This window comes from Erythrolamprus reginae, chromosome 2, assembly GCF_031021105.1.
Source record: "Erythrolamprus reginae isolate rEryReg1 chromosome 2, rEryReg1.hap1, whole genome shotgun sequence".
NCBI lineage: Eukaryota > Metazoa > Chordata > Lepidosauria > Squamata > Dipsadidae > Erythrolamprus > Erythrolamprus reginae.
The window spans coordinates 354,710,478-354,726,067 of NC_091951.1; the positions used below are offsets into that span (position 1 = coordinate 354,710,478).

Sequence of the window (15,590 nt, forward strand, 5' to 3'; positions counted from 1 at the left end):
CCTCCTGGGGCCTCCATCTCCCTGCCCGCTGCCCTCCGGACTTTCCAGGAAGTTGCTTCACCTGGCGGGACGCCCTTAACCACAACCACTGTGTCCGCAGAGATTGCCGTCGCTCAGTGTTGCAGTGTCACTTTGTGAGCGCATGACTTAGCAATGGGGGTTCCCGTCTCAATTGCCGTCATAAGTCAGGGAACTTCCTGTCCTGAAGAAAGTTGGAAGCCACACGAGAGACTTTGGGCAACAGCTGCGAATCCTCAGCGCCCCCCCCCCTGCGTTCAGTTCCCCTTCCTGACCGCCTGCTCCACTCCTCTCCCCCGCATTCATCTCATGAGGGGCAAATGCCCCCCTCCGGACGGCCCCTCCCCGCTTCCCACAAGCCCAGCCAGCGTCCCAGCCTCTCGCCTTGGGTGGGTCTCCTCCCCTAAGAGGTCAGCAGCCCTTAAGTTAAGTTTTGTTTGCGGAGGAGGAGAGCTGCCTCGCTCGCTCGCTCTGATGCGTTTTTGCGCCTCTTCTGAGTGGAGGACGCACAGCTGCAACCTCTGGCTTCCCAAGCACAAGGCCGGGAGACGCGCTGGGCGGTTTCCCCACAAACTGTCAAGTGTGGCACCACAACTGGAGGTCCCGCCTCCTGCTCCATTCTTCTCTCAGTTTCTCTCGGCACCATCCGTAGGCCGGCTCTCGGGCCTCCCCTTCCTGGCGGGGGGCTTTCAAGTAGTCACGTAGCCATACACAATTTCCCCTGGAGCCGCCTTCCTTGGCCCCCCTCCGCTTGCTCACCCCCTGAACTGACCGCCTTGTCCCCTCCTGTGACGGTTCTGCTTTGGCAGCAGAGATCGGCCCCCGAGTGCCCCCCATGGGACCCTTGGCGGCTCTCTTGCAATCCTCTGGCTCAACTCCTTCGTGCTCTCCAGAAAGAGCGAAAGAGGAACAGAGGCCGATTCCCCGGCTCGGCCTCTCCGCTCACCTCCAAGTCTGGGAGATCCGGCTGAGCCTTCTGGGCCTCCTGATGTTACTCTCTCTCCCTTTGCAGCTCATCCCCGAGATCTCCTCCCTCTCCTGGTTCACCACGGTGGTGCCTCTGGTGCTGGTCCTGACCGTGTCTGCAGTCAAGGATGCCATGGATGACGTGGTAAGGAGCCCATCAAGTGATAACCCTCTCCGTGCCCCCCCCCTCGTGCCCCCCTCCCCGTGCCCGGCCAGCTGCCTTCGCCCTAAGCCGGGCCCAAACCCACATGGGAATCCTCTGGTCCCCAAAGCAGCTGGGACCACCTCCGCCCTCTCGTGTCCAGACGTCCTCTGGGGCCAAAGAGGTTTGGGGGGAACAGAGGATGGGGGTCCTGGAGGCGCCCTCAGGGCAGCTGCTGTTGGCCTCCAGCCACATCCAGACCATGCGAAGGTTTGAGAGGAAGGGCAGTAAACGTCCCAGTACAAGCACTGCTGCTTCCTGGACACCCGCCGTCCTGTGGATGAACCCCGCATGGCACAGACACTGCCGGGTTTTAGGGCCCCTGAAATCCCACCCTCACCTGAGGAGGCTGTGGGGGGGGGGGGCAGGTTGGGTGGTAGCCGGCCTCATGTGCCCTCCGGACGGCTCGCTTTGTTCTAGCTGTGTTTTGTTTTTCAGAATCGCCACGCAAACGACAAGCAGGTCAACCACCGGCCGGTTAAGGTCCTGATGAACGGCAGGTGAGCAGGTCACCTGGCAAGTCCCATCGCTTGGCTCGAGGGCATTCCCAGCTGGTGGCCCAGGGGGGGTCCCTTGTGGGGCCCGAGGAAGATTTCACAGCCAGAGGAAACTCACGCCAAGGATCCTGCTTCTCCCCCCCCACAGCTGGAACAAGCCCCCTCCATTCCCTGGTGTGTCTGTCCACCCCCCTGAGGCTGAAGCCGCCTGTCTGGACACAGCCCTGCAGTGGCCCTTAGACTTATAGAGCACTTCATGGGGCTTGGTGCCCCCCCTTTCAGCCCCCAACCATCCAGGATGGAAGGCTGAGATTCTCTCATGGGGGGGGCCTCAAAGGTGGAGCCCAGGTGGGGTCAAATTTCAAAGGCAACACAAACAGGATGCAGTTAAATAACCCCCCCTTCCCTCCCTGCATCAGAGGTGGGGGCTCCTCCTTCTTTGAAGCTGAGGGAGGGGAGCCTTTTGTACTCATCTTGCTGGGTCAGTGGAGCCTCTCTGGGAGGGGGCTGGTCAAGGCCCTGGGCTCCTCCCTCACCTGGTGGCCAGCTGGATGTGGCCTTGTTTGGAGGGCAGGGAAGGGCCCCTCCCAGTGCTGTGTCCAATTATTTACAAACCCCCCCACCCCCGAGATTTCAGCTAATGGGAAATAACAGTTCTTGAGAAGTGGATAATAGTCATCCCGTCCAGCCCCTTTCCCAGAGTCCCCCCTACAAGGGCTCTGAGCTGGCCCCATAGCTGGACTCTGCTGTGGACTCAGACCGGGCCGGACCCTCTTCTCCCTCCAGACTGAGTGGCTGGTCAGCCTCCCCTCCCTTTCTTTCTGGTCCTTTTTCGCCCCTTTCCCAGCACCTGTCATCTTTTCCTGAAGGCCTTGAAGAGACCACCCCCAGGACGCTCTTGCCACTGACCTGTGTCCATCAGCAACTCTATTTGCTGCTTCCAGGGAGGAAATTGCCCCCTAGACCCCTGTTTCAGTTGAGCCACACACTGTGGCTGTGGAACTGCTCCCCTGGTCACTTTGTGTGGCCTGCTCGGTCTCACCTGGGCAGATTAAATTTGGACGATCTGTGGCAGCCTGCGTGGCGTGTGGTTTTGCCTCCGACCCCTTTTGCCTTTGGGAAACAGTTCAGGGGTCTCTCCCCCCTTTCCCCGTTTGATATTGTCAGCAAGGACAGACCCCTCACGGGCGGCCCTGAAAATGACCACAAAGATACCAAAATGGAACAAATTTCCCCAAGCATTGAGACTGTTGTTAAGGAGTGTGCAACCTCTGAGTAGTCAAAGATACACATCCACAGAGGAAACGTGGAGGCCCTGCAGACGTCCAGCTGATGGGCCAGAGATACGAGTAATAATTCATTAATACAATTCAGACACACTAAGTGTACAAAATATTATTTACTTTGGCAAATATCTCAGTCAAGAACAGTCCTAGTCCTACACAGTTAAATCAGTCAATACATAGACAACACTATAAGTCTTACTTGTTCAGCTTGCAAGTCCATAAACCAGCATTTCAACACACAGGTTTCTACTACAACATCCCCAGAGGACATAATAGCAATAGCAGAGAGAGAACGACACTTCTGGCTCCCTCTTGTGGCCATCCGCAACACTAGCTCTTAAAGCTATAGTATTCTATTAGATGTAAGCATACATGGTTGGTTTGTGTTCTATATGCCAAACCCAGCTACATGGCACCAACAGAGACCACCCAGGTTAATCAGCTGGCATGAAAGTAATTCCGGGACGAGAGGGCTCAGGAGACAGGAGTCGCCCGAGAGAATCAGTCGGCCCCATTGCGCCCACTGATCCAAAACGTTTCCCTGAACTCAGAACCACAGATCCTCCCAAGTTGAAAACCCCGGGAAGCACCGTGATGCCAGTCACTCAGGGCCTTCTGGCCAAAGCCCCCAACAGACACAGGAGGGGGGGGCTTCTCTCCGGTGCCTTTGTGACGGGGGTTTTCTCTTTTTCCAGCCTGAAGGAAGATTTGTGGCTGAACGTTGAAGTGGGAGACATCATTAAGCTGGAGAACAACAACTTTGTGACAGTAAGCGAAGGCAGCCCCTCCCCCACCCCCTCGTGTCCAGGGTCCACTGAGCATCGGCCAAATAAGGGCCAGCGTGGCAGCTGCTCCATGGGCTTCCCTGGGCGGCCTTTGGAAGAAGGAGCTTTGGAGCTGAGCCGGACACAGGCCGGAGGTTGGAGAGACCCCTGAGCGGAGTCCGGGGCCACCAGCCTGCCTTGCCATCCCGGGGCAGCAGCTCCGGTGCCGGTTTGGGGCGTGCTTGGAACTGGGGGCCTCTCCGCCCCTCCCACCTGCGGCCTTTGGGCAGGGCCAGAGGGCTCCCTCGGAATCCATGTGGCACAGCCAGGGTCCCTGGGAGGGAGGCCGGGAGGATGAGCATCGATCCGCCACTGCCCACCTTGCAGAACGACAACCCCTGGCATTCCGGGCCATTGGTCAGACTGGGGGGCCTCTAGTGGGACTGAGGCCATGATCCCCAGAGAGGGGGGGCAGCTGGCACTCACCCGCTCTTCCCCTCTGCAGGCAGACGTCCTCTTGCTCTGCAGCAGTGAGCCCCACAGCCTGACCTACATCGAGACGACGGAGCTGGACGGGTGAGTGTCTGAGCCCCCCTCCCCCCCTCCCTCTCCGTCCTGCCCCCTTGAGTCCGGAGCCTCCCGCCCACGTGATCTCTGAGTGGTGGCGCATCCTCCCTCCACTTGCAGGGAAACCAACCTGAAGGTGAAGCAGGCGCTGACGGTGACCGCAGAGCTGGCGGGGGACCTGCAGGCCTTGAGCCGCTTCAATGGTACGGGGGGGGGGGGAGGATGACCGGCCCTGGACATTGGCCCTCATGGCCCCCGAGGGAGGGATGGGGGCGGCTGTGGCTCAGAGCTTCTTTGATCCAGTCTGTCCCCCCCTGACCCACCTGGGGGGCTGCCTGCATTGCAGGCCCTCCCCTTGCCTGGCCAGAGAGATTCATAAGGCCCAGTGGGGAGGGGGGGCTTTTGTGGGGTGCAAAGCCAGAGGGTTTGCACCAGTTGTGACTCCCAGATCCTTTACTTGTGTTGCTTGGTTGTGCAGGCCTGCCGGTTGTGGCTTATGGGTTACGGAGTGTGGTTTGTCTGGATGCACAGGACCTTGTCTTCGCTCTTTCTGCTTCTTAACTCTAAGTCACCCTGGAGGCCCCCCCCCCCAATAATAATACTAACAATTGGCACGCCTGAGGGCAAAGGCAGCAGACCCATTGCACACACACTCTCTCTCGCACTAATACACTTGTCCACTATTGCCCCCTCCTGCCCGATGGGCCTCGACTCCCCCCCTCCGCCTCTGGGCCCTCCCCAACTGTCTCTCTGCCTCCCCCTCCCCCAACTCCCCCCTTCTCTTCACAGATCTTTGCCCTCTTTCCTCCTCCCCCTGCTTCTCTTCACCCCTCTGGGGGGCACAGGCAGCACCCGGCATGGCAGGCAGCTCCTTCCAGGGTGGGTATCTTGGCAGGGCCCCTCCTCACCCACAGCACGTGGTTGGGGGGCAGGGCCAGGAGGAGAGGGGGGGCTCTGCTGGGCATTACAGGCACCAGGAGTCCCAGCCCACGCAGGGGGACTGAGGGCGGCACAGCCACTTGGGGGGCAGGCGGCAATCTCCTGCCTGTGGGGAGGGAGCCAAAGGCACGGGGGGGGGGGCAGGAGGGGGAGGAAGGGCCGGCACTTACTCTCCCTCTCTCCCTCCCTCTCTCTCCCCCCCCTGCAGGGGAAATCCGCTGCGAAGCCCCCAACAACCGGCTGGGCAGGTTCCTGGGGACCCTCTTCTTCCGGAAGGAGAAATATTCCCTGGACAACGACCAGCTGCTGCTGAGGGGCTGCAGCATCCGCAACACCGACTGGTGCTTCGGGCTGGTCATCTTCGCCGGTGGGTGAGGGTCAGGGGCCGGCCCTGGCCCCCTCCCCCCCTCCGCCCCCTTCCTTGCACCGGAGCGCTGGGCTGGGCGCTGCTTCTTCTGGGGCGGCTGCCACCGCTAGAGGGGCCGAGCTTGCCTGAAGGAGGAGCCCCCCTGGCAGCGCTTCCCCCCTGGACGGGGCCGCCCGAAGTGGAGGGGCTGCTGCTCTGCTTCTGAACCGGATGCCGGAGGGGGAAAGCCCCCCCCCCCACTCGTTTGGCTCTCTTTGTATTTCCCAGTAGCTCCATTTCTGGCCCTGCTCTCTGGTCACTGGTGGTGGGGCTCACAGGCCCTGGGGTCAGCATCTCAGTGCCAGCCTAGCTCAGGGGGCGGGTGCCTCTTCCTCCAGTTTTAAATCCCCCTCCTCCTAACAACAACAACAACAACAGAGTTGGAAGGGGCCTTGGAGGTCTTCTAGTCCAACCCCCTGCTGAGGCAGGAAGCCCTCCACTACTTCAGACAGATGGTGATCCAACCTCTGCTTAAAAACATCTGGTGTTGGAGCCTTCACAACTTCTGGAGGCAGGCTGTTCCACTGGTTAATTGTTCTGACTGTGAGGAAATTCCTCCTTCGTTCTAAGTTGCTTCCCTCCTTGTTTCGTCTCCAGTCCCTCTGTCTACTGAATATATGTAGTGAGTTCCTTGAGAGGCCCTTGGTGCAGCCACCTGAAAAGGCAACTTCCATTAAAATGTGGAATAAATTAATAGGTCGGAGGGTTTTGCTTTGCCCTTTGGGTCCCGAGGTTATTTCAAGATTCCAACTTTCAGTGGTCGCAGATCTCTATGGGGGGGGGGGGCACAAGCCAACCCCTTTGCTGCACCAGCGTCCCCTAACGGAGCCCATTCGCCCCTCGGCAGCATCGGGAAGGCTGGTTGCCCCAAAGAGCAGAGCCCCACGGCCCTGCAGAGGCCAGAGGTGACGCCAGGGACCTCTGTGTCTCCAGGGCCGCAGTTGTGGCTCTGCCACGTTCAGTCAAAACCACAGCGAGGCTAATGCTTCACCAAGGGGGCAGCTCCATATCCCCCCCTCAGCCAGGGTCTTTTTCTCCCCTGCTTGCCCTCAGTTCTCCCCCTGCCCTCTTCAAATAAGTCTCTCTCCTGTCCGATTGGGGGAGGATTGCAGGATGGGGGGCCGGGGGAGCTCTTGCACTCCTGGCTGCAGAACATTTTGATTCTAAAATTAAAGTGAATCCGCCGTGGTTGGTTCCGCCAGGGCCGGACACCAAACTGATGCAAAACAGCGGAAAGACCATTCTGAAACGGACCACCATCGATCGCCTCATGAACTACTTGGTCTTGGTGGTAAGTCTTGCTTGGGCCGGGCTTCATACTGTGGGCTGCCCCAGAGAGATAACAGACGGAGGGTCGCCTGGCAGAGGGTGGTCTTCCTCAGCCCCAGAGCGGCCGTCTTCCCTCGTCTCAGAACCCCCGAGTTGAAAGGGACCCCGGAGGTCTCCTAGTCCAGTGGTGGGGCTGGTCCTTGTTGTGGCTGGATCACAGCCGGCTCCTTTACTCACAGGCTCTGAATTGGAGGAACCGGGTCCGTCTGAGGCTCATGGGCCCCTGTGGCTGTCAGAGGAGTCAGATAGCGAGGGTGGGGGAGGGATGGAGGTGGAGGGTCCTGCAGAGTATACAGAACACCCAGCTAGGGCCTCGTCTGGGTCTGATGATGAGGTTTGGAGATGGTGGACCCTATTTTAGATGCACGGGTGAGGAGAATGCGTGGGAGGCAGAAGCAGTTATGCAAATGTAGAGGGAGGCCTTGAATGCTGCTATGCGCACAGTGTTTAAAAGGGGGGAGACTGGGAGGTTCCCTTTGCAGGAAATCAACATTTATACCTACAAGAAGGAAACACCAAGTTCAGAGTTACCCCACCGCCTCTCAAATATTGCTTGAGAAGAATGTAGTTTTGAGAAGCCTGTATTTCTGCTTCAGCCAAGCTACAGGCTTTAAGTTTTGTTTTATCCTTATTTGCCACTCGCTTTGAATCTTGGCAGTCGATGGCCATTCTTTGCTTTTATTTGTGGTTATCAACCAGTTTGCTTGTACAATAGACTATTCTACTTCCCATCTCTGTGTCCGAGTATTAATGGGGCTTCAATTGCTGGTGGGTCGTTGAGTCAGACACAACAGTCCTCAGACTGAGGAACCCTTCTCTGCCCCCAATTCCTCTCTCCCCCCCTCTTCGGTAGATCTTCCTCTTTCTGGCTGTCATGTGCTTGATCATGGCCATTGGCAACTGCATCTGGGAATACAGCCAGGGTTACCGGTTCCAGGTGTACCTGCCCTGGGCAACGGACGTCAACTCGGCCTTCTTCTCAGCCTTTCTTGTCTTCTGGTCCTATGTCATCATTCTCAACACCGTGGTGCCCATTTCCCTCTATGTCAGGTAAGGCCACGGCTGAGACAGCCTGGAAAGAGCCCCCCCCCCCGTTGAGACCCATGGGTCAGAGAGGGAACTGGGGCGAGGGCCATTTCTCCCCCGCTTCGGGAGGGGGTCCTGTCCTGGAGAAGCTGCCATGGGGGTGGGATGCTCTGATGGGCAGGCTCAGTCAGGGGTGTCCCCTGGAGCCCACCTCCCTTGGATGGCCTCTTCTGGGGGGGGTCCCTGGCTTGGCATGGGGAGTAGGAAGAAAGGCCAATACAGGGGGCGGTTCAGCCACGGCCACTAGTGGTCCTTTGCCATCCTGTGTGTGCTTGCTGCTCTCGCCCGTCACCTCGACTGGAGGCCCAGCCGGCCGAATCCCGTCCCCTTGCCTGCCCGGGTGGGAGTGGGCCCTGGACTCAGCCCCCGTCCCCTTCCTTTGCTCCAGCGTGGAGATCATCCGCCTGGGCAACAGCTGCTACATTGACTGGGACCGCAAGATGTACTACCCGCCCCACGACATGCCCGCCCAGGCCCGCACCACCACGCTGAACGAGGAGCTGGGGCAGATCAAGTACATTTTCTCGGACAAGACAGGGACCCTCACCAAGAACATCATGATCTTCAACAAATGCTGCATTGCCGGGAAGCTCTACGGTGAGAAGGGGCCAGGCGGGAGGAAGGAGGGTCCCCTCGTCTCCACGGAGGGTGGGAAGACCGGGAGCACACGGGAGCTTCGCCTGCTCTGGGGCTACACACACACACACACACACACACGTGTTCCTGGAGGGGAGTTTCACACTCTGGCCCCAGAATCACGTTCAGACGAGGGCCCTTTGCAGGACACAGGAAAATGGCAGGCAGGTGGGCGGGCAATCCTCACCAGAAACATTCCCGTCGTGTCGGACCGGCCGCAGCTGCTCCCTAGGAGAGAACACCCCCCCCCCCACAGGGCTCCGTAGGCTTTAGAGCAAAGGACGAGGCCAGCTGTGGAGAAACACCACACAAAAGTCGTACATTGAAGGCGCTGAGATGGACAGGCTTCACAATTGACCTGCGAGGCCAGAAAGACTCGGAGTGTTTCGAAATATGGAATAGACGATGCCATTGGATGGAGCATAGAAAAACCAAGAGAAAGAGCTAACATAGAAGCATAAGGTGTAAATACCTATGCAGAAATGTGCAAGTATATTAGCAGTTGTCACAAGGTAATGTGGTGATGATCCCAAGCGCACCGCCAGGGCAAAGAAGGAGTGGCTTTGTAAGAATCATAACAAGGTCTCAACCTTATAAAAAACCTTTGGAAGGAGTTGAAATACATAAAATATATAAAATCTGATGAGGGTCAAAAAAGGAAGAATCACTTACCGTATTTATTGTATTATTGTTTTTATTTTTAAAAAGATTGAAATTAAAGTATGTGAACTGGGGGGGGTAAAGCAATCCCCCCACCCCCAAGAGAGCATCCCAATCAGGTTCCATTCCGATGTTTTGGGAACTCGGTCGACCGTGGGGCTCCTGGCTCTCAAGGCCCCGTCAGCCCTCGGGTGGCCAAGTGGTGGACGCGGCCCTTGGCAGGAGGTTCTCACCCCGACTGCAGGGGGCGCTCAGCAGGAGGGGCCAAGCGTGGTGTGTCCATGGGGGGGGGGGTTGGCCTTGGCCGTCTTAGGGTTCTCGGTGAGGGGTGCCGAGGGTTGGCGCTTCGGAGCGGAAAAGGAGGAAGAGGAGCCGTCCCCTCCCCGAGTCCCTGGGGCACAGGGGGCCCTGCTGCTTCTCCCTCAAAGCCGGCCTGTTTTTCTCCCCCAGGAGACTACCACGGCTCAGAAGGGTTCCTGGTGGAGGACATTGAGGTAAGAGAAACAGGGCCGGGGGCACCCCAGCAGTGGTGACCTCCAGGCAGGGGGCCAAGCCCGGGGAGGTTGCAGAGACCGTGTGCCCAGGGCTCCTGCCCTTCTGCACAGACCCCCCCCTCCCATGCCCTTCAACAAACTTTAAGCAGAGTTCATGTAGCAATGGGGGTTAGTCAATGAATCACACTTAGTACAAAATAGAACAATATTATTATTTACAGATAGGCAAATAAGCAAGAGTAGTTACACAGTCCGATATCATACACATATAATCCTACTAATAGTTTACAAACCAGGTTAACGCACACAACAAAGTACACACAGTAAATACAGTGATCCCCCGTTTATTGCGTCCCCAACCATTGCGAACAGGGTACTTTGCTATTTTTCAACCCGGAAGTCAAAATACCATCTACGCATGCGTGCCCGTGGGCACGCATGCGTAGATGGCAACCGGGAGATCAGCTGCTGGGCGGCTTCCCTGAGTCTTCCCCCTCTTGCTGGCGTCAGCGAGGAGTTTCCCCACCGCCCACGCAAACTCCTCGCTGCCGCCCGCCCTTCGCCCGCCCACTGCCGTTCATTCTCGCCGCTTTCGAGCTGAGTCCGGGAGCGAATTCGCTCCCGGACTCAGCTCGAAAGCGGCGAGAATGAACGGCGTGGACAAGCCGTTCCTTGCCGTTCGTTCTCGGCGCTTTCGAGCTGAGTCCGGGAGCGAATTTGCTCCCGGACTCAGCTCAAAAGCGGCGAGAATGAACGGCGTGGACAAGCCGTTCCTTGCCGCTTGCTATCGGCGCTTTTGAGCTGAGTCCGGGAGCGAATTCGCTCCCGGACTCAGCTCGAAAGCGCCGAGAGCCAGCGCCCCCCGGACCACCGCCTGTCTCCTGCTGCCCGGTTTAGCCAGGACACGAGCGGCGAAATGACTTGGAGGAATGTGAAGCTGAAACCGGCCGGTTTCAGCTTCCCATTCCTCCAAGTCATTTCGCACCCCGCTTTAGGGCGACAGGCGGTGGGCTGGGAGCCGCAGGCGAAAGGAGCTCGGGCATTGTTCTCCGGACCCCGCCCGCAGCCTGGAGAGGGAAAGGGCCGCGGGCGGGGTCCGGAGAACAATGCCCGAGCTCCTTTCGCCTGCGGCTCCCAGCCCACCGCCTGTCGCCCTAAAGCGGGGTGCGAAATGACTTGGAGGAATGGGAAGCTGAAACCGGCCGGTTTCAGCTTCACATTCCTCCAAGTCATTTCGCCGCTCGTGTCCTGGCTAAACCGGGCGACAGACGGTGGGCTGGGAGCCGCAGGCGAAAGGAGCTCGGGCATTGTTCTCCGGACCCCGCCCGCAGCCTGGAGAGGGAAAGGGCCGCGGGCGGGGTCCGGAGAACAATGCCCGAGCTCCTTTCGCCTGCGGCTCCCAGCCCACCGCCTGTCGCCCTAAAGCGGGGTGCGAAATGACTTGGAGGAATGGGAAGCTGAAACCGGACGGTTTCAGCTTCACATTCCTCCAAGTCATTTCGCCGCTCGTGTCCTGGCTAAACCGGGCAGCAGGAGACAGGCTTTGAGTTTTTGGCTGCGGGGGGAGAAGTAGGACTTTCCTAACTCCCTCGCCCCGCAGCCAAAACTCAAAGCCTGTCTCCTGCTGCCCGGTTTAGCCAGGACATGAGCGGCGAAGTGACTTGGAGGAATGGGAAGTCCAAATCGGCCGGTTTCAGCTTCCCATTCCTCCAAGTCATTTCGCACCCCGCTTTAGGAGTCAGCGGAGAACGGCGCAACTGTTTTAAAACGATCGGAGCTTTCCAATGAGTCCCGAAGACAAACGTGTCTTCAGGACTCATTGGAAAGCCGCGCGGGTGTTTTAAAAGGTCCCCGCCGACATGGGGGGCTCGCTAGCACCCCCCCAAACCTGGGTTGGGGGTTCGGGGGGTGCTAGCGAGCCCCCCATGCCGGCGGCGACGTTTTAAAACAGCCCCGCCGCCCCCAATCTTCGGCTCCTCGCTAGCGCTGCGGAAGTTAAAAACATCATCTGCACATGCACAGATGGTGTTTTTACTTCCGCAGCGCTACTTCGCGAAAACCCGCTCGTTGCGGGGGGTCCTGGAACGGAACCCTCGCAACGAGCGGGGGATCACTGTATCTCTCTCTCTAGAAAAAACTCCCCCAAGAGGAACCGTGTTGGCTCCCTCTTGTGGCCAACCAGCAAATGACTCTTAACGGTGCAGCCTTTACCTTTGCAAAGTTACATTGTTACCTTCTGTATTGCAACACCCAACATAGTTACGTACAGTGTACTAACAAGGGTCCAGGGGCACTCCCCCACTTCCGGCTCCCCCAGCTCAGCATCGGGACGGAACAAAGGGCTTCTGTCCACCGGAAGGGAGGGAGGGAGGCCCTTTGGTGTGCCAGTGACTGACAGCGAGACCCACAGGTTTTCCTGGTGTCCACTTTCTTCCCACTCTGGGTGACCAGAGGACTTGGCTACTTTCCTGTCCAGCTGGGCTGTTTCTGGACAGGAGCTTAGTAGTCTTGTTGAGCCTTTTTATCATGGTTCTTTCTGGGGGGAGGCAGACATGGGGGGCACCTGCCAGGAACCCGAGGGCTTCTCCAGGAAAGGGTTAGCCCCCCACCCCCACCCCCGCAGGCTATCAGAGGCTGGACACATTGACAAAGGAAGACCAGATAGACGAGGCCATCTTTTTTTGTAAAAATCACAAAATCAGTGGCATTTAAATAAAATTATTACAAGATGTTTTACAGATGTTATTTGGCACCATCAGGATTGGCAAAATTTATCCAAATTCCAATCCGAACAACAAAGAATTGGGCCCCTTCTTCCATCTGTGGTGGACATGTCCCAAGCCAAAGGTTTCTGGAAAACGATGCATAAGTGGCTACAGGAGACAACAGATGTGGAAATAGAATTTACCTTGAAATGTTTCTTACTTGGAGTAAGGAAGAAACAATTCTCCTGAAGAAAGTACAATATCTAATGACTCGTATGATAACGGCTGAGGGCATATGTGCAATACTGGAAAAATCAGGCAATTCCACCAGAGATTGTGGATAAACCTTTAGATAAAATTTATAGATGTGCAGAAATGGACAAGATGATAATGGAGATTGAGGGATTAAATGACTCAGAATATCACGAAATTTGGATTAAATTGTACGATTGGATTGGAAACAAAACCAAAGGATTGTGATACAAAGTGAAAGGACTCACGAAAAATAAGAATCATGTAAATATAAAACGTAATGTATATTAGCAAACAAACACAATGTAAGAAAATGGGCATAGATTTGTGTTAAACTATTGTGATGTTTTAAAAATGAAAAAAATTAACAAATATAGCGTTTAAGATGGGCGAGGCCAGGGCGGGTTGAGGGTTAGTGTTGGCATGGGGGTCTCGGTGGTGAGTCAGGCAGTGGGTATCCAGGAGCCCTACAAGTAGCCCTCCTTCTCTGCCGGGTGGGTCCATGGCAGGACAAAAGAGGCTGACCCTCCGCATTTCCTCTGCAGACAATGGACAGAGTTGACTTTTCCTGGAACCCCTTGGCCGACCCAAAGTTTTTCTTCTATGACTGCAAACTGCTCCAGGCGGTGAACGCCAGGGACGAGTCCACGCACAGGTTCTTCCGCCTCCTGTCCCTCTGCCACACGGTGATGCCCGAGGAAACCAAGGAGGGTGAGGCTGCACCTGGGGGGGCAGAGCTGGCAGGGGAGGGCCTGGGGGGAGGGGAGCTGGAGGGGAACACCCAGGCAGGCAAAGCGACCGGCCCCTTCCCTTGCCCGCAGGCACGCTGGTGTACCAAGCCCAGTCCCCGGACGAGGGGGCCCTGGTGACTGCCGCCCGGAACTTCGGCTTCGTGTTTCGCGCCCGCACCCCCACGACCATCACGGTGGTGGAAATGGGGGAGACGGTGCTGTACGAGCTGCTGGCCATCCTGGACTTCAACAATGTGCGCAAAAGGATGTCCGTCATTGGTGTGTCTCTCTCCCCCTCCCCACCCTGCCCACCCTCCGCCCGAGCTCTCCTCCCACCCAGAGGGGGACTCTTGCTTCTCACCGCAGGAACGGCCAGGATGCACAACCGGCACAAGGCCTTGCTGGGGGTCCCTGGGCTGGCACACAAGCGGGGTCCCTCGTCCACTCTGGGACTGGCGGCTTCCTCTCAGGGGTTTCCTTGCCAAACCAGGCAGCTGAGGTTGTTGCCTAGGTGGGTAATGAACTGTCTGCAAAAGACTGAGAAAGCACCATGGGCTCTGTTGTCCTTCACCTCCTCTCCACAAAGCCCACGCCCTTCTGCCATGGATGGTGTGGCCTAGTTGGGAAATGAGAAGTGGAGGAGGAGACGCAAATCTGAATCTGACCAAACACTTGTAAAAGTGGCGCTCAGGGTGACAAGATGCGCGTATAATGTCGCCCTGATCGCATCGGCAGAACCCCACCCAGCCGCCCTGTTTAGGGTGACTCGCTCCCTCCTTAATCAGGGGGCAGTTGAGGGACCCTCGTAGGGCAGTGCTGAGGCATCTAACCAGTTTTTCGCAGATAAAATTGCTCAGATCCGGACAGACCTCGACTCCAATTGGATCGCAGTGTCGGCTGACAATGAGTCAGTCGAGGTGACAGGGGCCCGTCCTAGTCTATCTGTGTGGGAGGAGTTTGCCTGGTGACACCTGATGAAGTGGACAAGGCCATTGGAGCTGTGAGTTCCACCACCTGCTTATTGGACCCGTGTCCCTCCTGGCTGGTTTCGGCCAGCAGGGAGGTGACACGGAGCTGGGTCCAGGAGATTACCAATGCTTCTTTGAGGGGGGGGTCATTCCCAGCTCCCTACAAGGAAGCACTTGTGCGCCCCCTCATCAAGAAGCCTTCCCTGGACCCAGCCATCCTTAACAACTATCGACCAGTCTCCAACCTTCCCTTTATGGGGAAGGTTGTTGAGAAGGTGGTGTCGCTCCAGCTCCAACAGTCCTTGGATGAAGCCGATTATCTGGGCCCTCAACATCAGGATTCAGGCACAGCTGCAGCACGGAAACTGCTTTGGTTGCGCTGATGGATGATCTCTTGTGGGCCCAGGACAGGGGTTTATCCTCTATCCTGGTGCTCCTTGACTTCTTGCAGCTTTTGATACCATCGGCCATGGTATCGTTCTGCACCGACTGGAGGGGTTGGGGAGTGGGGGGCACCGGCCTACGGTGGTTCTCCTCCTACCTCTCTGGTCGGTCACAGTCGGTATTATAAATAAATAAATAATGAAACATCCGTGAGGTAACACACACACACAAGCTCAGGGAGCACCAAAGACTCCACAGTTCAACCCCGAGTACAGACATTCTCTCATGCCTGAGATGGGCAACTAGTGAGGGACAATTCAGACAACCTGTCGGTGGTGCAAAAGAAGGACCGATGGCGCTTGGGGCCTCTTTGTGGCCGGTTTGGAGTGCTGGAGGGGAGGGGGAGAGATGAGGAAGGGGGGGTGTCTTTTTCTAGGGGCTCCACCTGCTGCAGACTCACCTTCTGCCCTTCTTGCCTTGTTCCCAGTGCGAGACCCGAGGGGCCAGCTGACCCTGTACTGCAAAGGGGCCGACACCGTCCTGTACAAGCTCCTCCACCCCTCCTGCAAAGAGCTCGAGGAAGAGACCAACGAGCACCTGGATGTAGGTCTGCCCCCCCGCTCCTTCCAAGCACAGGTGGGAGGCGGCTGGCTTGCTGGCTTGCCACCTGCTTCCTGGCCCCTTGGCCGTGCTGCCCCCT

The 15,590-nt window shown here is 57.4% G+C and overlaps 1 protein-coding gene across 4 annotated transcripts in view; it reads left to right on the forward strand.

Annotated features, from left to right (window-relative positions):
- The window catches only part of LOC139162842 (phospholipid-transporting ATPase ID-like), a 42,075-nt gene that overhangs the window by 11,915 nt on the left and 14,570 nt on the right, over nucleotides 1–15,590 (forward strand). For 2 of the 4 annotated variants that reach the window (XM_070743678.1, XM_070743679.1), the window contains exons 5-17: nucleotides 1,031–1,129; nucleotides 1,625–1,686; nucleotides 3,665–3,737; nucleotides 4,239–4,309; nucleotides 4,421–4,503; nucleotides 5,448–5,606; nucleotides 6,848–6,936; nucleotides 7,828–8,024; nucleotides 8,449–8,657; nucleotides 9,807–9,850; nucleotides 13,353–13,518; nucleotides 13,629–13,817; nucleotides 15,378–15,493. In XM_070743678.1, coding sequence (XP_070599779.1) covers nucleotides 1,031–1,129; nucleotides 1,625–1,686; nucleotides 3,665–3,737; nucleotides 4,239–4,309; nucleotides 4,421–4,503; nucleotides 5,448–5,606; nucleotides 6,848–6,936; nucleotides 7,828–8,024; nucleotides 8,449–8,657; nucleotides 9,807–9,850; nucleotides 13,353–13,518; nucleotides 13,629–13,817; nucleotides 15,378–15,493 — 1,557 coding nt within the window. Of the gene's footprint in view, nucleotides 1–1,030; nucleotides 1,130–1,624; nucleotides 1,687–3,664; nucleotides 3,738–4,238; nucleotides 4,310–4,420; nucleotides 4,504–5,148; nucleotides 5,180–5,447; nucleotides 5,607–6,847; nucleotides 6,937–7,827; nucleotides 8,025–8,448; nucleotides 8,658–9,806; nucleotides 9,851–13,352; nucleotides 13,519–13,628; nucleotides 13,818–15,377; nucleotides 15,494–15,590 lie in introns of those variants that run through there. The other 2 variants (XM_070743681.1, XM_070743680.1) reach the window with 2 other exon arrangements.